Here is a 19,914-nt window from a genome sequence, read left to right as displayed (position 1 = left end):
CCAAGAGTGTGGAGTGCACCTATGCTTGGAATGAACAATCCCTTTCAGTTTATTATATGGCCACGTTCACATATTCAGTATTTGGTCAGTATTTTACATAATTATTTGTAAGTCAAAACTACGAGTGGGTGATAAATACAGAAGTGGTGACGCGTTCCTATTATACTTTTCCTCTGATTGTTCCTCTCCTGGGTTTGGCTTACAAATACTGAGTTAAAATACTGACCAAATACTGAACGTGTGAACGTGGAATAAGGTAGCAAATTGCAACAAATCATTTTTGAAAGACAGTTAGGATATTTAATCCAGTTCCCCACTGCACAAGTCTGTACCTTGAGAGCACTGAGCACTGCCGTAAAGATGTTGAGCTGCACGGACTGCTGGCGGACTCCCTTCGCCTGCTTCACACACTCTGCAAAATGGTCCAGCATTTGTAATCTAGAAAGGAAGGCCAAACATTTCTTAGAATCAGAATCACACATTTTATTTGCTATGTACAGACTCACTGATGCCATCAGGACATGAAGAGTATCCGAGTAAAGATGCATTCACATAGCAGTAATACAGTGCTTCAAGGTGCCAAAAAAAGTGCCAAAAAAGTTTTCCTGCTTTGTTTGACGAATCCAATCCCATTCCTTACACCCAATATACAATTTATGCACAGAGCAGTATTACAGCTGTGGGAACAGGACCTCAGTGCGTGGCTTCGTATCTATGGCCTCCTAAGTCTGTAGTATTGCCACACCTTGGTAAGTTTACCTACAAAGCTAGGGAAAACGTGTTAAGTTGTGATGTCGCGAACAGTGGTGAAAAAAGGGCGACCAGCTCTCCTACATCTGTATCTAGGTGTAAGTGGCTCAGGGCAAAAAATACATTGGATATTCACAAAAGTCAAATCACAGATTATAGCAGGCTATAACTCACTAATAAAAGTGCAGCGCTTGCCGACATCAGCCACATACAAGTACAAGTCATTTTCTTACATAACTGCATTTAGATACCCACATAGTGTAAACAGTGCCAGATCGGGGTGCGGTACGATTGTGGGCACATTGCACTCATCATTCACAAAAGAGTAAGTTGTCCAGTGAAAAAAAGTTATCACCAATCCATTGGATAGGTTATAACTTGTTGATCTGTGGGGCTCCAACTGTTCGGACCTGCACCGATCAGCCGAAATGGGCACTTTAAAACCGGTTTTTACGTACCGGTAATAGGATTTTACGGAGCCACGACAGCACCCCTACGAGAGAGGGGATCCGCCCACCTTCCGGACAGGAACCTACAGGATTTAAAGGGGCGGTCCCCCTCACCACTCCAGTTTGTGTTTCAGAGTATAAGGGACACCGCCCATTGAGTTAGTACATAAACATATATACTTAAACATTACTAAATACCATCACCTCTAAAAGAGTGACAACTAATTGCACACCTTCCAATAGAGTGCAGGAAACCAGTGATTAACTACGGGGGGGAATGTGCGGGTGCTGTCGTGGCTCCGTAAAATCCTATTACCGGTACGTAAAAACCGGTTTTCCTATCGCCACGACAGCACCCCTACGAGAGACTTTCAAAGATCAATCACCTGGGAGGGACTACAGTACTAAGTACTGAACGGCCAAAGGTTAAATTGGCCTCTGATAAGTCAAGACGGTAATGTCTATAAAAGGTGGAAGGAGATGACCAGGTTGCCGCCTTACATATCACGTCTATGGAGACGTCCGCTCTTTCCGCCCAGGATGAGGCCATGGCTCGAGTGGAGTGGGCTCTGATGCCATCTGGTGGTGTTTGGCCTTTGGCAATATAAGCAAGATATATGGCATCTCTTATCCATCTGGCGATAGACGCTTTCGTTACACTCGCTCTCTTTCTCGGGTTCTGAAAGGAAACAAACAGGGCCCTACTCTGCCTCCCTGGCTCTGTTTTGTGGAGGTATTCTAACAGCGTTCTTCTAACGTCTAGCATATGGCATTTCTGCTCTTCAGCTGAAACCGGATTGTCACAAAATGATGGCAACACTATCTCTTGGCTTCTATGAAACTTGGAAGCTACTTTTGGTAGATATGCTGGATCTGGTTTTAACACGATCCTATCCTGAAAGACCATAAAATAAGGGGGATCTACCGATAAAGCCTGTAAATCACTCACTCTCCTAGCAGAAGTTAGGGCCACTAGGAGGGCGGTCTTTAAGGTTAAATTTTTAATGGAGATTGAATCAATTGGCTCAAAGGGGGGTTCAGTTAAAGCATCCAAAACTAAACTTAAATCCCATGGTGGCAGACTGGGCACATACACTGGATTAGAACGTTCAGTGGCCTTAACAAATCTGGATACCCATCTGTTCCCTGCCACATCACTGCTATATAATGCCCCCAGAGCTGAAATTTGGACTCTAAGGGTATTTACTGCCAAGCCCAATTCTCGGCCTTTCTGTAAAAACTCCAGAATAGCCAGAATTGGAACCTTGCCTGAAAAGGGTTGTTGGTAGAAGGCAAGGAACTTTTTCCAAGTTTTAGCATAGATCTTGGTAGTAACTTCCTTCCTGCTGTTTAACAGCGTAGAAATGAGAGCTTCTGAAAACCCTCTTCTCCTCAATAACTCCCTCTCAAATTCCACGCCGTCAGATGTAGGGATTCCACATTGGGGTAACGGAATGGACCCTGAGTAAGAAGCTCCGGAGTGACTGGCAATACCCAGGGATCGGTCACAGACATTGCTCTGAGTAGTGAGAACCATGCCCTCCTGGGCCAAAAGGGGGCAATCAGGATCACTCTCGCCCTCTCCTCCCTGATTTTTCTGAGGACTATAGGGATCAGACACATTGGAGGAAATGCATACCCTAGAGGGAAATTCCAGTGCATCTGAAGGGAGTCTATCACACAGGGTTTGTCTGCCACCTGAAGCGAAGCAAATTTCCTGGTCTGTCTGTTCTCTCTCGTTGCAAATAGGTCTATGACAGGCAACCCCCAAAGATCTACTATCTGTCTGAACACTCGTCGACTTAGAACCCATTCTCCTTGTCTTAGAGAATGACGGCTGAGGTAATCTGCCTCTGTGTTGAGCTCTCCCCGAATGTGAACGGCCGATAGAGAGCGAAAATGAGCTTCGGCTATGTTGAGAATGTCTGTGGCGGTGTTCATTAGGGATCTTCATCTTGTACCCCCCTGATGGTTGAGATACGCCACTACTGTTGTGTTGTCTGACTGGACTCTTACATGTGAATCCAGCAGAGATGGTAGCAACCTGAGTAGGGCCTCTTTGACTGCCGTAAGCTCTTTCCAATTCGAGGACTCTTGGGCCTCTAAGAGAGACCATTGTCCTTGAGCCCAGACTTTCCCTATATGAGCTCCCCATCCTATCGGGCTGGCATCGGTTGTGACCGTGTTGTCTGGTATTATGTTCCAGTTTACTCCTTTCCCTAAATGATCCATGTCTAACCACCATCTCAGACTGTCTAGAGTGGCGGTGGACAGTCTGAGTCTTTTGCTTAATTGTCCCTGAAGACTCTTCTCTGCAATCAAGACCTGGGACTGCAATACTCGAGTGTGGAACTGAGCCCACTGGACGGCCGGTATGCATGATGTCAAGGATCCCAGAAGGGACATAGCGTCTCTCAAAGTCAGATCTGGCCTTTTTGTTACAGAACTGACTTTGTGCACAATCTTCTGCTTTTTCTCTTCTGGAAGGAAACATAGTTGTTCTTCCGAATTCAGCAGAATACCTAGGAAGGTCTGAGTTGATGACGGAATCAACTTTGATTTTTCCAAGTTGACTAGCCAACCTAAGTCCTGTAAGGAAGATATGACATGATTTAGGCGATTTTTACACTGAGAAAACGAATTCCCCACTACTAGGAAGTCATCCAAGTAGGGTACAACTAACGTATCGTGTTCCCTGACATAGGCCATTACTTCCGAAATAACCTTGGTGAACACTCTCGGTGCCATAGATAGACCAAATGGCATTGCAGTAAACTGAAAATGTCTGACCTGGTCGTTTAAACGCACCGCCATTCTGAGGAACTGTTGATGGTCTCGATGAATAGGCAGATGATAATACGCGTCCTTTAAATCCAGGACTGTCATATAACATCTGGGAAAGAGAAGTTTAGTTGCTGATTTAATAGATTCCATTTTAAAAGCATGATATTGTAGATGCTTGTTTAATTTCCGTAAATTTATGATAGTTCGAAAGGAACCATCTGGTTTGGGAATTAAAAATAAAGGGGAATAAAACCCCTTCCCCTGTTGTTGCTTTGGAACCTCTATAATCACGTTTTTCTGTCTTAACATATGAACTTCCTTTTCAAGGGCTTTTTGTTGTTCTGAGGAATCGGGGGTAGTTAAGATATAAAAATTTGAAGGTTTTTCCCTAAACTCTAATTTTAACCCCGATTTAATTATGCCCAAAACCCAGTTACTTGATGATATTTTGGCCCACTGAGCATAGAAGTTTTTTAGCCTGCCCCCTACTGGGAAATCACTATTAGCGGTAATTTCTTCTTCTTCTTGATGAAGATGATGGGGCATTAGAGTCCGAACCTTTTTTCTTCGGGTCTGTTGGTTCCCAGTCCCGGTTCTGATAAGGTCTTCTGTATTGGAAGCGCCTCCTGAAGGTATTCCTAAAGGTAGGATTAAACACTTTAGGGAAGCCCTTTTTCCTATCTTCAGCTTTAGCTAGAATATCATCCAATACCGGGCCAAACAGGTACTCACCCCTACATGGAATCGTACACAGTTTTGCTCTTGCCTGGGTATCTCCCTTCCAGGTCTTAAGCCACAGGGCTCGTCGAGCAGCGTTTGAAAGACCTGCTGATCTGGCTGCTAATTTCAGTGAATCCACAGATGCGTCTGCTAAATATGCCACTCCCTCCCGTATTTGTGATAGGGAGTTTAGTATTTTGTCTCTGGGCACTTTGGATTTCAGCTGTTCCTCCAGCTGGGTAATCCAAACCATGACAGATCTAGCCGTGCAAGTACTGGAGATTGCCGGTTTGAAAGCACCCGCAGACGACTCCCACACCTTCTTCAAAAACATGTCCGCCTTCCTATCTGACGGATCTTTGAGAAGGCCGACATCCTCAAGAGGTAAGGCTCCGGCTTTAGATGAAGAGGCCACTGCTGCGTCTACTTTTGGGACCTTCATCCATACTGACAGATCATCATCGTCAAACGGATACCTTCTTTTTGCTGACGATGGAAGGAACCCTTTGTCTTGTTTGTCCCATTCCCGTTTTATAAGGGTTTTCACTGTATCCACGACCGGGAATGATTTACGACTCCTCTGGCACAGGCCCGCAAACATTAAGTCTTGTGCCGATTTCGGTTCCCTGCTCTCAGTAACCCCCATGGTTGCTCGGATACTTTTAACCAATATATCCATGTTATCGACTGAGAAACATGGTCTTCCTTCTTCCTCTGAGGAGGATGGTGATAAGGAGCGGGAACATTCCCCTTCTTGTAGGGACGGACTAGATCCTGGCGATATGTCCCTGCTTAATCTCCCATGGCGGCTGGTTCTAAGGGAATAGTTTATTTCTTCCCTGATGACCTCTCTAAGATCTGAAGAACGAAGGGGAGCTTCCTCTTCTAAGGTCTGACAGATGCACGCCTGACAAAGCCTCTTAGTATAACTGTCAGGCATAGGGGTCATGCATAATGCACATTGCTTGTGCTTAGTTTTAGATGATCTTTTCCCCTAAAACAAAGCACAGAATAACAGACCATATCAGCACCAGGAGCAATGATAACACTCACCATGAGGCTGAATCTGTGAATACCGGTTTTGGAGGAGAACGATCCACTTGTGACGCTGGGGCGCTCGCACGCTGCTGCCCCCGTACCACGCTGCTGCTGCTTCTAGAACGGCTTCCGCTGCGCTGCTGCGATCCCTCTCCTTGAGGGTGCTCGGTGTCTCCTACTGAAGACATTGCTGCACGCTTTCCTGTACAGCCGCCGCTCTTTTTGAAACGCTGCAGCGCTCCTCCTCCAGCTTACCCCGGAAGTGTGAGAACTACTTCCGGGTTCACCTGCGCCGGTGTGAGCGCTGAACACCGCGCCCGCACTATGGACCAGGACGGCACTGCCCGACCCCTGGAACGTGCTCCTTGTAGCCAGACGAGGAGGGGTCTGCATGCAGGACACCCCCGACGCTGCTTCCGGGCCCCCGATTCTGGCGCTCGCTACGGACGCCGCACAGAGGCATGGCGGACCCGGGTAACTTTTCTTTCTGCAGGCTCCCGCCGTCCGGACAGGAACCCAAACTGGAGTGGTGAGGGGGACTGCCCCTTTAAATCCTGTAGGTTCCTGTCCGGAAGGTGGGCGGATCCCCTCTCTCGTAGGGGTGCTGTCGTGGCGATAGGAAAAAAATAAATAAAAAATCTGATAAATTTCATTGAAAAACCATTTCATTATATTTTTTATTCTACAAAATGTAACAGAACCCAAACGCTATAAAGAGACAGAGTAATATTTTTGTGCACTCTCCAGTTAAGAAATATGTAACTTTCAAATTGTGTTACGTGCACATCGCGAATCAGGCCCACCATCAAAGAACAGCGCACCTACATCCCCATTATAATGGAGCAGCAGTGCACATGCCCGATTGCGGGTACATTGCCTATGGGGCTGCCAGGCGCTGCACTCAGCTTTTTCCAGCAGCCCCACAGAGAATGAATAGAGCGGCAGTCGGGAATCCAACAATCTCTGCCATTTTGTAACACGGATAAAAGTTCTCCGGTTGGGAATAAAAGTTCCCCGACCTACTGACTGGTGTGGGACACCCAAATATCAGTAGGTTATCAATGATCCAATGAACACTTGCTTTCACTGGACGACCCCTTTAAAATTAGTACAGACTACATTATTGAAATAAAGCAGCCGACTATTGCCATACTAACCTGTGCTTGAATGACACATGAGGGAAAACAACACCAAAAAGAGCTACTGAGGCGTCAATGACCGAAACACCAAGGGGCAGTGGTCCTGGCACAGCCTCACCGGCTGGGATCCGGAGGTAGATAGAGGAGGGGTCATGCTCCAGAGCGCCACTTCCAGACGCACTGTTGGGTTGTAGCTGCACAAAGGGATTCCAGAAACTTCAGAATTTCAAACATGATGCACATTATAAACGGTATCGATTACAATGTAATCAGCCCTTTTTATAGTAGTTCCCCCAAAACAACACCAGTACATGTATTCCTATGTACTGATAAAGAGTTCTGAGACTCGGCGCCATCATACCATATGTATGGGCAAGTAATGTCATTGATTTACAAAGAGATTGAATTTTCTATATTTGAAGTATTAGTTTTCTGTTATTTGGGGGTTTTGAGAATTTACAACTATTAAGAAGATACATTCCTTTACCTGGTCTTCAATTGACTTGTGGTCTGTCTCCTGCAGCCAAGAGCCCAGCAGAACGCTGTCATCGTAGTGACAGAGGGAGCGCAGTAAAGACGTGGTAGTGTTAGAAGAGTTGTCTGTCAAGGTAAATTCAGCCACAAGTTCCCGGAGAAGCACATTAAAGTTTCCTAAAAGTTACAATCAGAAAGTCTGTGACATTAGATAGAAATAAAGAAGTAGAAAATTATATTGCAAGTCTTATTTGGATCTACATGTTTTACAGACCCCAACCAAAGACACTGTAGGATATCTAACTATTCCCAAATGATTCCAACTATCATAGAATAAGTTTTATAATTTCAAGTGTAAACTAGATTTTGTATATTTTTATATATATATATATATATATATATATATATATATATATATATATATATATATATATATATATATATATATATATATATATATTGTTGCCCCTCTGTATATTGGCAGGTATCTGATTAGGAGACCCTCACTACAGAGACAGGTTTCACTTATGCTGTAATGTGTTAAGCACTACTGTACTATGTTAGCTCTGCCGTACTCTGTTAGCTCTGCCGTACTCTGTTAGCTCTGCCGTACTCTGTTAGCTCTGCCGTACTCTGTTAGCTCTGCCGTACTCTGTTTAGCTCTGCTGCGGCTGTCTTAGCTCTGCTGCCGCTGTCTTAGCTCTGCTGCCGCTGTCTTAGCTCTGCTGCCGCTGTCTTAGCTCTGCTGCCGCTGTCTTAGCTCTGCTGCCGCTGTCTTAGCTCTGCTGCTGCTGTCTTAGCTCTGCTGCGGCTGTCTTAGCTCTGCTGCGGCTGTCTTAGCTCTGCTGTGGTGGTCTTAGCTCTGCTGCGGCTGTCTTAGCTCTGCTGTGGTGGTCTTAGCTCTGCTGCGGCTGTCTTAGCTCTGCTGCGGCTGTGTTAGCTCTGCAGCGGCTGTGTTAGCTTTGATCTAACTGCTGAGGTGCATGTGATTATGTGAGCAGACAGTCATTACATGTCTCACAATGGCAACTCCCATTTTAATTTTACATAATCCCTGGTGGCATATTCTCATGTATATCAGTGTCCGGCGCATACATTTTAACAGCTCATTTACATATAAAAAAACGTGGCTTTCTCCAGAATTTGACATCGTATCACAGATCTCAAGGTATCATTATATTCAACTTCCTATGACTTACATGCCCATATAGACGGCTTTTGATCCCACTGACAGATTCAATTTAAAGGGCAGCAATATATGAAAAAATATGCTGATGTTTAGTTACAGTTCTTAGGGTCTGAAATTGCCATGTAAGAGCAGAACCCCAGGACAAGAACCAGGATTTACACTAAACACAATCTAATGGCATCAGAAACATGTAATTTTTCATCACATCACAAAATATTCTCAGACTTCTATAGCAATATTTTATACTGTAACAGGCAAAACAATCGTCCCTTGCCATCTGTCTTAGGCAAAAGCAGATTTCCATAAAGCAGAAGCTATAGAATTAGTGCCATCTTCCCTTTCTCTGATTAATAAAGTTTCTCAATTTTAAAATGTTGTAGACCAAATTGTTCACACTTTTTCGAAAAAATTAAAAGCCAAAAACACATTGATTGATTGAACTTTGCTTTTTAGGACAAAAAACACTTTGATTCATTTGGGCCATTACCTATAAACAGGCCAAAAGAACCATTAAAATGTCCTCACCTTCATATGTCTTTGGAGGTAACAAAGCCAAAATGTCATACAGTCGGAGACGGACCATAGCAGCACTCGCCTTTAGGTGAGCACCATGAGCTTTAATCACAGTCAAGATGCTGAAAGCCAGAACAGTGGTATAATATCAGAAACACACACGTTAAAAACCACCTTATAATCTAAGGAGAACAGAACATTTAGATATGCTGAAGATGGATTTTTTAGAAATCCACAGTGGAAAATTGAATTTCTGATGCAGATTGGCAAGTGGATTTACACGTAGATTATCCATTGTAATGGAGCTCATCTGCGGGTTCTCACCTGTAAATCCTTGGTGTGATCTTTATGCATATTCATGAGTGTGAGTGCATATATGGAGTATATGACACCCTATTTACATGAATCACAGGTGGAACATAGGGGGATTTTGTTAAGATTTAGGCATGTGAACGCAACAAATAAAATGCAGCCTTACATAGCAAAGGTAGTCACGACATCAGCCATTGAGTGAAACTGGTAGGGAAAAATCACATAAGCGTGGAATAGGAAAACCAATATTTAAAGATATTTTAAGTTCTATATCCAAAATCTAAAACAATAGTGAACAGCCCACTAGTCAATATGCTACTTACTGAGACATCATGGTCATAGCACACTCAATGGGAGTCATCAGCTTCCTGATCACGTCCTCTGTAAGAAGCTCCGGGCAATGAGCAACAAAACTGCGCATGGCTGGCAAGAAAAAAGTTCTCCAAAGTTAGTTACTGTGCGCACAGATATATACATAGGTAGGCAGTCAAAAAGACAGCTAGATCTATATATACTGCTCAAAGAAATAAAGGGAACACTTAAACAACACAATGTAACTTCAAGTCAATCACACTTCTGTGAAATCAATCTGTCCAGTTATGAAAAAACACTGATTGTGACTCAATTTCTCCTGCAGTTGTGCAAATGTAGCAGGTAACAGGTAGACATGATAGGCAATTAGCAAGACAACCTCTATAAAGGAGGGATTCTGCAGGTGGTGACCACAGACCATTTCTCTTTTCTCATCCTTTTGGGCTGTTGTTTTGGTCACTTTTGCATTTTGCATTGCTCTCACCCCTAGAGGTACAGTAGCATTAGGCAGTGTCTACAACCCACAAAAGTTGCTCAGGTAGTGCAGCTCATCCAGGATGGCACATCAATGCGAGCTGCTGCAAGAAAGGTAGCTTGTCTGTCAGCACAGTGTCTAACGCAGGGAGCAGTTACGTCACCAGGAGGCAGGCAAGTACACCAGGAGACATGTAGGGGGCCGTAGGAGGGCAACAACCCAGCAGGAGGACCGCTATCTCTTCCTTTTTGCAAGGAGGAACAGGAAGACCAGTGCCAAAGCCTTGCATAATGACCTCTAGAAGCCACTAACTTCCATGTGTCTACTTAAACTGTCAGGGTGGTATGACAGCCCGATGTCCACAGGTGGGTGTTGAGCTTACAGCCCAACACCATGCAGGGCGACTGGCATTTGCCAGAGAATGCCAAGATTGGCAGATTAGATATTAGCGACCTGTGTTCTTCATGGATGAGAGCAGGTTCACACTGAGCACATGTGACAGACGTAAGAGAGTCTGGAGACGACGTTGGGAACATTCTTCTGCCTGCAACATCATCCAGCTTGACAGGTTTGGCAGTGGGTCAGTAATGGTGTGGGGAGGCATTTCTTTGGAGGGCCACAGAGCCCTCCATATGCTAGCCAAAGGTACCCTGACTGCCATTAGATACCAGGATGAGATCCTCAGACCATATGCAGGTGCACTGGGCCCTGGGTTCCTTCTGATGCTTGACAATGCTAGGCCTTATGTGGCTGACGTGTGTCAGCAGTGCCTGTATGACGAAGTCAGTGATGCTATGGACTGACCTGCCTGTTTACTGACCTGAATCCAATCGAGCACATTCCATCCACCAACGCTACATTGCAACAGACTCTCCAGGAAGTGATTGATGCTTTAATAAACATCTGCGTCTCATCAGGAGCATGCCCAGGTGTTGTAGGGAGATCATACAGGCACATGGAGGCCACACACACTACTGCGCATCATTTCCTTGTCTTGAGCCATTTCCACTGACGTTGGATCAGCCTGAAACTTGATTTTCCACTTTGATTTTGAGCATCACTCCAAATCCAGACCTCCACGGGATTTTAATTTTGATTTACATTGATCATTTTTTTTTTTTATTCTTCTCAACGTATTCCGCTATGTAATAAATAAAGATTTGCAACTGGAATATTTCAGTCAGTGATACCTGCTTTTTGAGCAGTGTATATGATTCCATTAGGCCATTAATATCACACTGGTGTGGGTATGACTCCCAACACACCCATTGGCCTGAACCTGAAGAAATGAAGCAGCAGAGGATATTGAGATATGAACTGGGGAAATCTAAGAAACATTTAATTGCTCCACAGAAATTATTTTTCCTAGTTGTCAAAAAGAAATCAGCCATTTAAGAAGAGATTTTTACCACAAAGTGCTCCAGCACGGCCTTCAAGGGTCACCTGCCACGTAAAAGAGTCTCCTCGTGCTTTTTCAGCCTCCAACTCTTTCAAGGAACGAGGGAAGACATTTCTCCATAGCAGAAGCATTTTAGGGAGATGGTATCGTACAACAGAGGGGCCTAGAGAATAAGGTGTTCTGTTATTGCAAACTGCAGAGCCAGTATAATAAAGAATACATTTTGGATAAAAATTAAGGAAATATTTGTTCACATAAATAAAAACCATACACTATTAGTCATTTTTTAAATCTGATGTAGTATTAGTGGACATTCGGCAGCCATATAAATCGGACAGCAATGGTCGAACTGGTTGCGACGCGTCCAATTTATAAGGCTGTCTGGCTGTGCCCTTAAAGTGACCCAATATCCTGGCACTGAAAGTGACCATACCTTTCTCATGTATAAGCCACACTATCTGATCATCTCCATCTGCCTCCTGCTGTTTCTCCGCTCAGATCGGCGTTCTGTTCCACCTGCTTACAGCATGGCCACCGCAGCGTCATTAGGCACAGTTCTAAGTCTAAAGCACACTTCCCCTGCATGTCCTGTTATACGAGATAAGAAAGACACTGAAATTGTGGTTTACACTGACCACTGCCACTGCTGTGGCCACCTTGGAGGCAGGAGATATGAAGCGCCAACCTGGGCAGAGGAAATAGCAGAAAGCAAATGGCACCAAGGTAGGGCAACTATACATGAGATGTATGGTCACCTTTCAGTCCCAGGGTGGAGGGTCACTTTAGTTGGCATACAAGTGTTGATGGCATAGAAGTGTGCTTACCCAAGGTCATCAGAGCACCAAGGAGCAACCAGCCGGCCTGTGTGCGCTGGAGAGAAAGCCTGCTGTTCTGGGATGCTGTGCGGAGCAGGTCCTCAGCAATACTCACCACCATCTATAAAGGGAGGAGAAAAAAATGCCCTCATATAAGATGGTCTTCAATCTCATCTATCGGAATGTATTGATATACACTGTATATATATATTAAACTGCAGACAACCTGGCACCATTGTTAAGATACAATGTAGGAGACATCATAGCATGGGCAAAGAACCCTGGGGCTGTTGTCCATATCAATTAGATTCAATCTCTTTTCCCCTGCACTAATTTCAATGAATCCACCTGATCAGGTAGAGCAGAATTACTTGAGATGGAAGCATTTTTCTTTCCTCTCATAAAGACTGTAATGAGCTTCTAGTCAGTGTATTCAGTCCGTAAATCGTAAGCATTATTTAGGGCTTTATTAATAAGCTGGTCATCCAAAACAAAATGTTGGCTGGACAACAAATCCAGACCATGTCATAACCAGGCACAATCATATCAATCAAAAACGCTTGTTTATTCAAGGTTGGGGAGTTTATTGTCAAATAGGGTCACAAATGGGAGAAGAGATGCCCCACTGATCTCATAGTATTATATGAAAACTTCTAACATAGTCAAGGGATCAATTAACTGAAATTACAGTATTAATTATCCTAACAAGAAATTAGGACCCAGACTGTTGAAATAGGGAACAAAGCATATTTAAGTATCATTTTATCTCCACAATAGAGTAAGATGCAATTTATTCTTACCTTTCCTTTGGAGTGAGGAATACCCAAGGGGCACTGATGTACCCCTCCAAGCAGAGCAGCCATAGCAAAGCTGTACCCACTGACGGCTTCAGGTGAATTTTTAAGGTTATTAAGTCTCTCTGCACATCTGTCCAAGAGCGGAGTGAGCTGGTAGGGTAGTGCCACTGCAACACACCGCAAGCACCATGCAGCTGCCAGCCTTGCCGCCATGCTGGGGTGAAGCAGCACTGAGGTGACAGTATCCAGGAGCCCTACGTATAAAATAGAGATGGAGCAAAAGTGGTTATGTATGCAAGGTATTAAGAACATATGCATGCCAATGGACGGCTCCTGTATCAGAGGAGATGCTGTAGAGTTCAGACTTTGGACAAGGCTTCCCAGTTCCTGAAGAGCACATACCATTACATGCTGACTGGCAGACACATCCGCAGTACCAATTTTATTCTCATTGTTGGCATCATTTACAACAGCCTCTGCAAAACAGGCAAATATAAAAAAAAATGAATGTTCTATGTCTGCTGTGAAGTTTTATAAGATATACTGGATGAAACACTGTGCTGAAAGGGTTGACACATTTCTGGTTGCTCCATATGAGAAAGCCTTCATTACAGAAAAATAAATGTAGATTTCTTACCGACAGACTTCATTTGCTTGGCGATAGCCTGACATATTTCTTTAGCTGCTGCATTTTGAGCTTTTTCTCCTAACAAACTGCCAACTGTGGCTCTTAGGATAAAGGACACGCATCTCCTAGAGTAGACAGCCTCCACGTGTGTCTGTGTAGCCCGAGGATGTGACACAAGGTCAAGTACATGGGAGAGAAACGTGGCAAAATTGCGTTCCAGCCATTGTCCTCCTAATGATGTGACAAACACCACATATGCCTATGACAAAAGGAGAGAATATCAGCAGAGGAAGCAAATACTCTCTCATTTTAGTCTTTTCATGTTCTTTACTGTCCACTTCCTTTTCATCAAGTGGATATCACATAACAGTCGAATAGTTAAAAAGTTTTCCAAATGTTAATGCGCAGATCCGCTTTGCCATTCTGTATGACCCCCAACAATCTTGCCATGATAATGTTTCTGTGCGTGATTCTTCACAGCTCACAAGTCGTGATGGCAAGCATTAATGGTGCACTCTGTAGCAATTTCTGGGCCACCTATAAATTAGGTGTGTTTAGTTCCCAATAAAAGAGTATATGAGTTCGTGGCAGTCTCCACCATAGCTTCTAGGGGCTGTGAAAACTTTAAAACTATGTGCACATGTCCAGAATTTCCGCGGGAATTTCCGCGGCAAATCCGCAACTGTGCTGCGGGTAAAACGCATGTGGAATTTGCATGTGTTCTCCCGCTAAACACTAGCGTTTTACAAGCATAATTAGCTTGCAGAATGCTAGCGTTTTCCAAGCGATCTGTAGCATCTCTTGGAAAACTGATTGACAGGTTGGTCACACTTGTCAAACATAGTGTTTGACAAGTGTGACCAACTTTTTACTATTGATGCTTCCTATGCAGTATAAATTGTAAAAAGATCAAATGTTAAAAATAATTAAAAAAATTAATAAAAAATCGTGATATTCTCACCTTCTGGCATCCCCTGCAGCCTTCCCGCTCCTCGCGATGCTCCCGGAAGCTTCCGTTCCCAGTAATGCCTCGCGGCAATGACCCCAGATGATGTAGCGGTCTCTCGAGACCGCACGTCATCTGGGGTCATTGCTGCAAAGCATCCCTGGGAATGGAAGTATCGCGAGGAGCGGGAAGGCTGCCGAGGACGCAGGAAGGTGAGAATATCACGATTTTTTATTTTAATTCTTTTTTTTTTTTTTTTTTTTACAGGTATATGGTTCCCAGGGCCTAGAGGAGAGTCTCCTCTCCTCCACCCTGGGTACCAACCGCACATGATCCGCTTACTTCCTGCATGGTGGGCATAGCCCCTTGCGGAAATTAAGCAGATCAATGCATTCCTATGTGTGTGGAATCCCCGCGATTCCGCACAAAGAATGAACATGCTGCGTTTTTTCCCAAAATGCGATTCTGCCGCGGAAAAAAACGCAACATGTGCAGAATGCATTCTAATAATAGGATGCTTAATGTATGCGTTTTTTTTTTTTTGCGGTTTTATAGCGAAAAACCACGAAAAAAACGTGAAAAATCCTGAACGTGTGCACACAGCCTAACGGTGAGAAACATGCATGCATGGCCACCCTTCTCTCTGCATTAATGACTGGGGCAGAAGAGGACCCCAATTCTACCGATAGTTGGAACTCCACAAAAGTAACCGGGATCTATCAGATATTTATAGCTTGTACATTTGATACATTGTACATTGCCATAAGTGTCTCACGTGGTATTATCCATTTAGGGTTTTTTTTGTGGCCTTTGGGAAAAGTTAATTTGACAATGTGGCCATCTCAGCTAAAAAGGTTGTGTATCCCTGGTGTAAAGGCTCAAACATCTGCCACATGAGTCCGAATCCTAACAAAGAAATAGCCATGCACGTGGAAGCCATTTACTAACCTGTGTAACGCCAACTCGGACTTCTCTACTAATAGATCCTCCACCCTTCAGCATTTCTCCGCCACTTTTAAGGAATCCAGAACCTCCACGCAGAAATCCGGTTGCCAACAGCTCCAGTACCTCCTCTAATGTGGCTTTTTTCACATTCTGACGCATCACTTTAGTAATTAAAATAAAACAGTTAATAAATATAAGGTGGACTCAAATGTCAGAGTGTTCAATGGTGAAACCTATCACGAAACCACAGATGAAGGCCTGGGTCATCACACAGACCTTACATGAAAGCTGAAAAATGGTTATCTACAATGCTAATCAAACTAGAATTGCTAAAAAAAGGGCGTTATTAAAGTTCAAATCAATGGTGGAGGGTGGTTTTACAAAGGAAGACAAGAGGACAGACAGCCAATAATAGGAACAGTATCAAAAGGGTAATAGAAAATCGAGGAAGAAAGACAACTGTTATACCTGCAGATAATACAATAGTAGAATGGGCACATAACATGTAAAGACCTATATAAATATGGTGTGGATAGTCGCAATAAATTAGAAGGTAACCTCAATGATAATTGTGTATGGATACCATCATCCCAAAGAGGCTACATTCTCATCTATTAGTACATTAGACAGCAATTATTATCATCCCTAATAGATGCAAAATACCAGAAACCAGCAGGATAAAATCATGAATATTTTAGTGTCACGCTTTGATACGGTTATTCCATTCCATATTGTACCCCCTTATACACAACACCTTACTACTTACGCAAAGTGGAGCCATAGTGGTAACCAAGATTTTGTGGGGTGGCAGAAAAATGAGGCTCTGTACTAAAGAAGTAACTGTCAAGTTTATTAAAATGTTCAGGATCATGTATGCTGCTAATATATTAAATATCATACAAGGATTTGTAAGTTTTAAGGTTGGTAAAGTGGGTTTCTGACTTTTATATAAATCTGCCATTGGGTTTAAAGAAAAAAGAAGATATATTTGCCCTAGGAATCCAGTTCACAGTCCAGTGCTGCCGTTCTGATGGTCTACGCCGGATGGCATCACTACCGCCAGTCACCTAACCACTGATCGGCTGCAGGATCAGGAGGTTGGTAATCACGACGTCATCACTGCTACAAAAGCGGAGACTGTTGGGACTGCAGCACTGAAGCGAAGAGCAAACAGCTTATGGCTTTCCTGCTGTCAGATTTTTAAACAGGCTGGAAGACCCCTTATAATCCACGTCTTTATGTTCCAGCAGCCGATAAACAAGACTTACTAAAGAGAATGGAGTTTACAACAGTCACAATGATGTGGCATCACATTCTTATTGCTAAACCTACCTGCTGCCTGCTTTGGCATTAGAGCAGTAGCCATTACTGTTCCCAGGAGTTTTGATACTGCGACCCGGACCCCATAGTTAGAGCCCTCTAGTGCTTTGAAGCACAATGTGGCTACATTCTCCAGCTCCGCTGTCCACATGAACACGGCCTCACTCTGAAGCTCCAGCAAGCACTGCAGAAACATGCCATGTGTTATTACTTCACATAGTTCGTGAAAATCCACGTAAGACATGACACCCACATGTGACAGAAGGTCGCAATAAGGCCACGGTCACACGTTTAGTATTTGGTCAGTATTTTACCTCAGTATTTGTAAGCCAAAACCAGGAGTGGGTGATAAATACAGAAGTGGTGACGTGTTTCTATTATACTTTCCTCTGACTGTTCTATTCCTGGTTTTGGCTTACAAATACTGAGGTAAAATACTGACCAATTACTGAACGTGACCTCAGAGTGAATTTTTTCTCTACAGCCGGTAATCACTATGATGCTTATCTTTTACTACATTTTTAAGTTGAACTGTCATTGTCATTTACAGAGTTTTTATGCGGAACCCGTGCTGTTTTTAACTGTAGAATAAAAGACAGTCATCTTCTGTCTTTTGGGGCTCTTCATAGTTTGTGGCATCTTCCAAGCGGAAGATGCCAGAAGAACGGACATGTCACTTCTTTTAACAGTTTGGCATCTTTAGAAACCTAAAGTGGCTAAAAAACTATTAAAAGCCTGAAAATATGAGACGCAAGTTGTTTTGACATAAAAATGTATGTATTCATTATTCTGATCATTTTTAGGGCATTTTTTCAGGCCTGTTTCAGAGCGGACCATCTGAAAAATATATCAGGTGCACATACCCTTAGAGTGCCAATTACAGACGAGCAAATTATTCAATCTTCAGCTCGGATTACGATCGCCGTATTTGCAATATTTGCCGAACATAGCTGAACGCCACTGGAGTCAATGGGAGTAGAGATGAGCGAATATGTTCGGAAACAATGGTCACACATAAATTCAGTACGAATAGGGTACCAATATGGCAAATTTGGATTCAACAATCGTTTTCAGAACATATTTGCTCATCTCTAAATGCCAATAACTGACCAGTCCTGTTATCTGTGTTTGTGGCTTAGCCAGACCCATTTAAAGCCTATGTGGTTTGTTTCTATTTAGTGCCCCTGTCACCAGAGAGCCCTCCTGAGATCAATGTTCACTTATATCTACAGAGGAGAACCCAGGACTGTACGTGGCGATACAAGAAAAGAATACACACTGACTTACCTTGGCGACTGCACATCTAACAGCCATGGATCTGTCTGTCAAAAGGGATCGTGTATTTTTGTAAATGTCTCTGTGACTGGAAGCTGCAGCCCCTCCAAGACCACTAAGAACTTTTTGAAGGCTCATTAGGATTTCACTTCGCCCCTGTGAATTGCCAAAATAAGAGTTAAACACCGATTTCTTAAAACTGTTTCTGAACATGTAGAAGGCCGCATATTTTTTTAGCTTATTGTAAAGGCGAGACCGCATTGTGGGGCTGACCACACACAACCGTAGCTATGCCCAACGCCTGTGGTGGCCAATGAACGCACAATTTTGTAGCAAAACTGTGATGCCTTTGGTCCCCGCTCCTAGATAGAGTTTCATTAGCACAGCAAGCCACACCATATGTTCTCACCCTAAGGTTGCAGTCATGGTTTTTTTGTGCTGAAGAAGAAGTATATTTATTTTGCCTGGACAACTTAGACAGCCAACAATTTTTTTAGGAAGACTTTGGAAAACCAGAACTCAAAAAAATCATGGATGCAATTGGCAACCCTGCCCCATCTTCTTCGATACTCCCCTCCTGTCCCCGACTGACATATTTTCCAGGTTCCGTCATCCCTCCGGCCGTCTGAAATCTCATGCATCATCCATCACTACTGACAATGGTACCTCCACAGAAGGATGATGAGGAATTTGCCCACACGGTAATGTACTGAGCTTACGCCTTCATAACTAAGGATGTTAGATTACTAAACAGCTGAACAGGTGCACAGCACTTACCTCTGCGCTTTTTAGAGATTTTAGGAGATTATTCACAGTTTCATGGAATGAGCTTCCCAACATCCTTCCCATCTTTTCATAAAAGGCTCCCACACAAGCAACTGCAGCCCTACAGTAGACATAAAACATTACTAAAAAGTATACATGATGTAAAAAGGATTACTGCATCTACACTGTAACAAACTATGCTAGGGATCATCATTTTACTTTCCTCATCAGCTACCATTAGTGCCATGCCTTGTTAACCCATGACTAACGCAAAGTAATAAAAAAAAAATGGAAAAGCAGAACAAATATTTATCCAAAATTTAAACACATACCACAAAATGATATAAAGAATAATGCCCCAGATGAAGCATCTGCGAAACGCTTGTCGGGTTTACACTGAGTAGGTGAGAATTCTTATTCTATTCGCTATGACTATTTCATCTCTTAATTTCTGGATAATTTTCTTTATGGATTCCATCTATGCATTGACTTTTCTGATTATTAAATACATGTATTTATATTCTCTGCTCGGGTGGGTGCCTACCTACTTATATGTGACTTTTCTTCTGCACCTTTGCAATATTTTGTATATTTCCCTCACCCCTGTGTTCTTTTTGCCTCTAATGTTCTCATGGATTTTTTGGGAATTGTTTTATTTAAATTTGAATTAAATATGTTTTTATATTTTGGATAAATATTTGTTCTGCGTTTCCATTTCTTTGGGTTTTGTTATGTTGATAATGCAGTGAAAAAATAACTACCAAGTCAGCGATTTGTATGATACCTCTGGATTTTCATACTAAATAGCTGATATTCTAAATACTGAGTAACTCCGGAGGCAGACATACGGAACCACCACGGCTTTAGCT

At 43.2% G+C, this 19,914-nt stretch overlaps 1 protein-coding gene across 1 annotated transcript in view; it reads right to left on the bottom strand.

The window, feature by feature from the left end:
* The window catches only part of LOC143804468 (HEAT repeat-containing protein 5B), an 84,005-nt gene that overhangs the window by 53,110 nt on the left and 10,981 nt on the right, over positions 1-19,914 (bottom strand). Inside the window, exons 4-17 of the mRNA XM_077282584.1 lie at positions 19,058-19,166; positions 18,293-18,436; positions 17,018-17,189; positions 15,689-15,846; positions 13,804-14,053; positions 13,487-13,642; positions 13,170-13,420; positions 12,379-12,490; positions 11,565-11,717; positions 9,692-9,791; positions 9,069-9,178; positions 7,368-7,531; positions 6,899-7,074; positions 333-438 (exon numbers count right to left, since the gene is read on the bottom strand). Coding sequence (XP_077138699.1) covers positions 333-438; positions 6,899-7,074; positions 7,368-7,531; positions 9,069-9,178; positions 9,692-9,791; positions 11,565-11,717; positions 12,379-12,490; positions 13,170-13,420; positions 13,487-13,642; positions 13,804-14,053; positions 15,689-15,846; positions 17,018-17,189; positions 18,293-18,436; positions 19,058-19,166 — 2,161 coding nt within the window. The remainder of the gene's footprint in view (positions 1-332; positions 439-6,898; positions 7,075-7,367; positions 7,532-9,068; positions 9,179-9,691; positions 9,792-11,564; positions 11,718-12,378; positions 12,491-13,169; positions 13,421-13,486; positions 13,643-13,803; positions 14,054-15,688; positions 15,847-17,017; positions 17,190-18,292; positions 18,437-19,057; positions 19,167-19,914) is intronic.

Source organism: Ranitomeya variabilis, chromosome 2 (genome assembly GCF_051348905.1).
Source record: "Ranitomeya variabilis isolate aRanVar5 chromosome 2, aRanVar5.hap1, whole genome shotgun sequence".
Taxonomy (NCBI): Eukaryota; Metazoa; Chordata; class Amphibia; order Anura; family Dendrobatidae; genus Ranitomeya; species Ranitomeya variabilis.
Note: the sequence above shows the minus strand (reverse complement) of the source record. Positions and strands in the feature narration are given on the sequence as shown.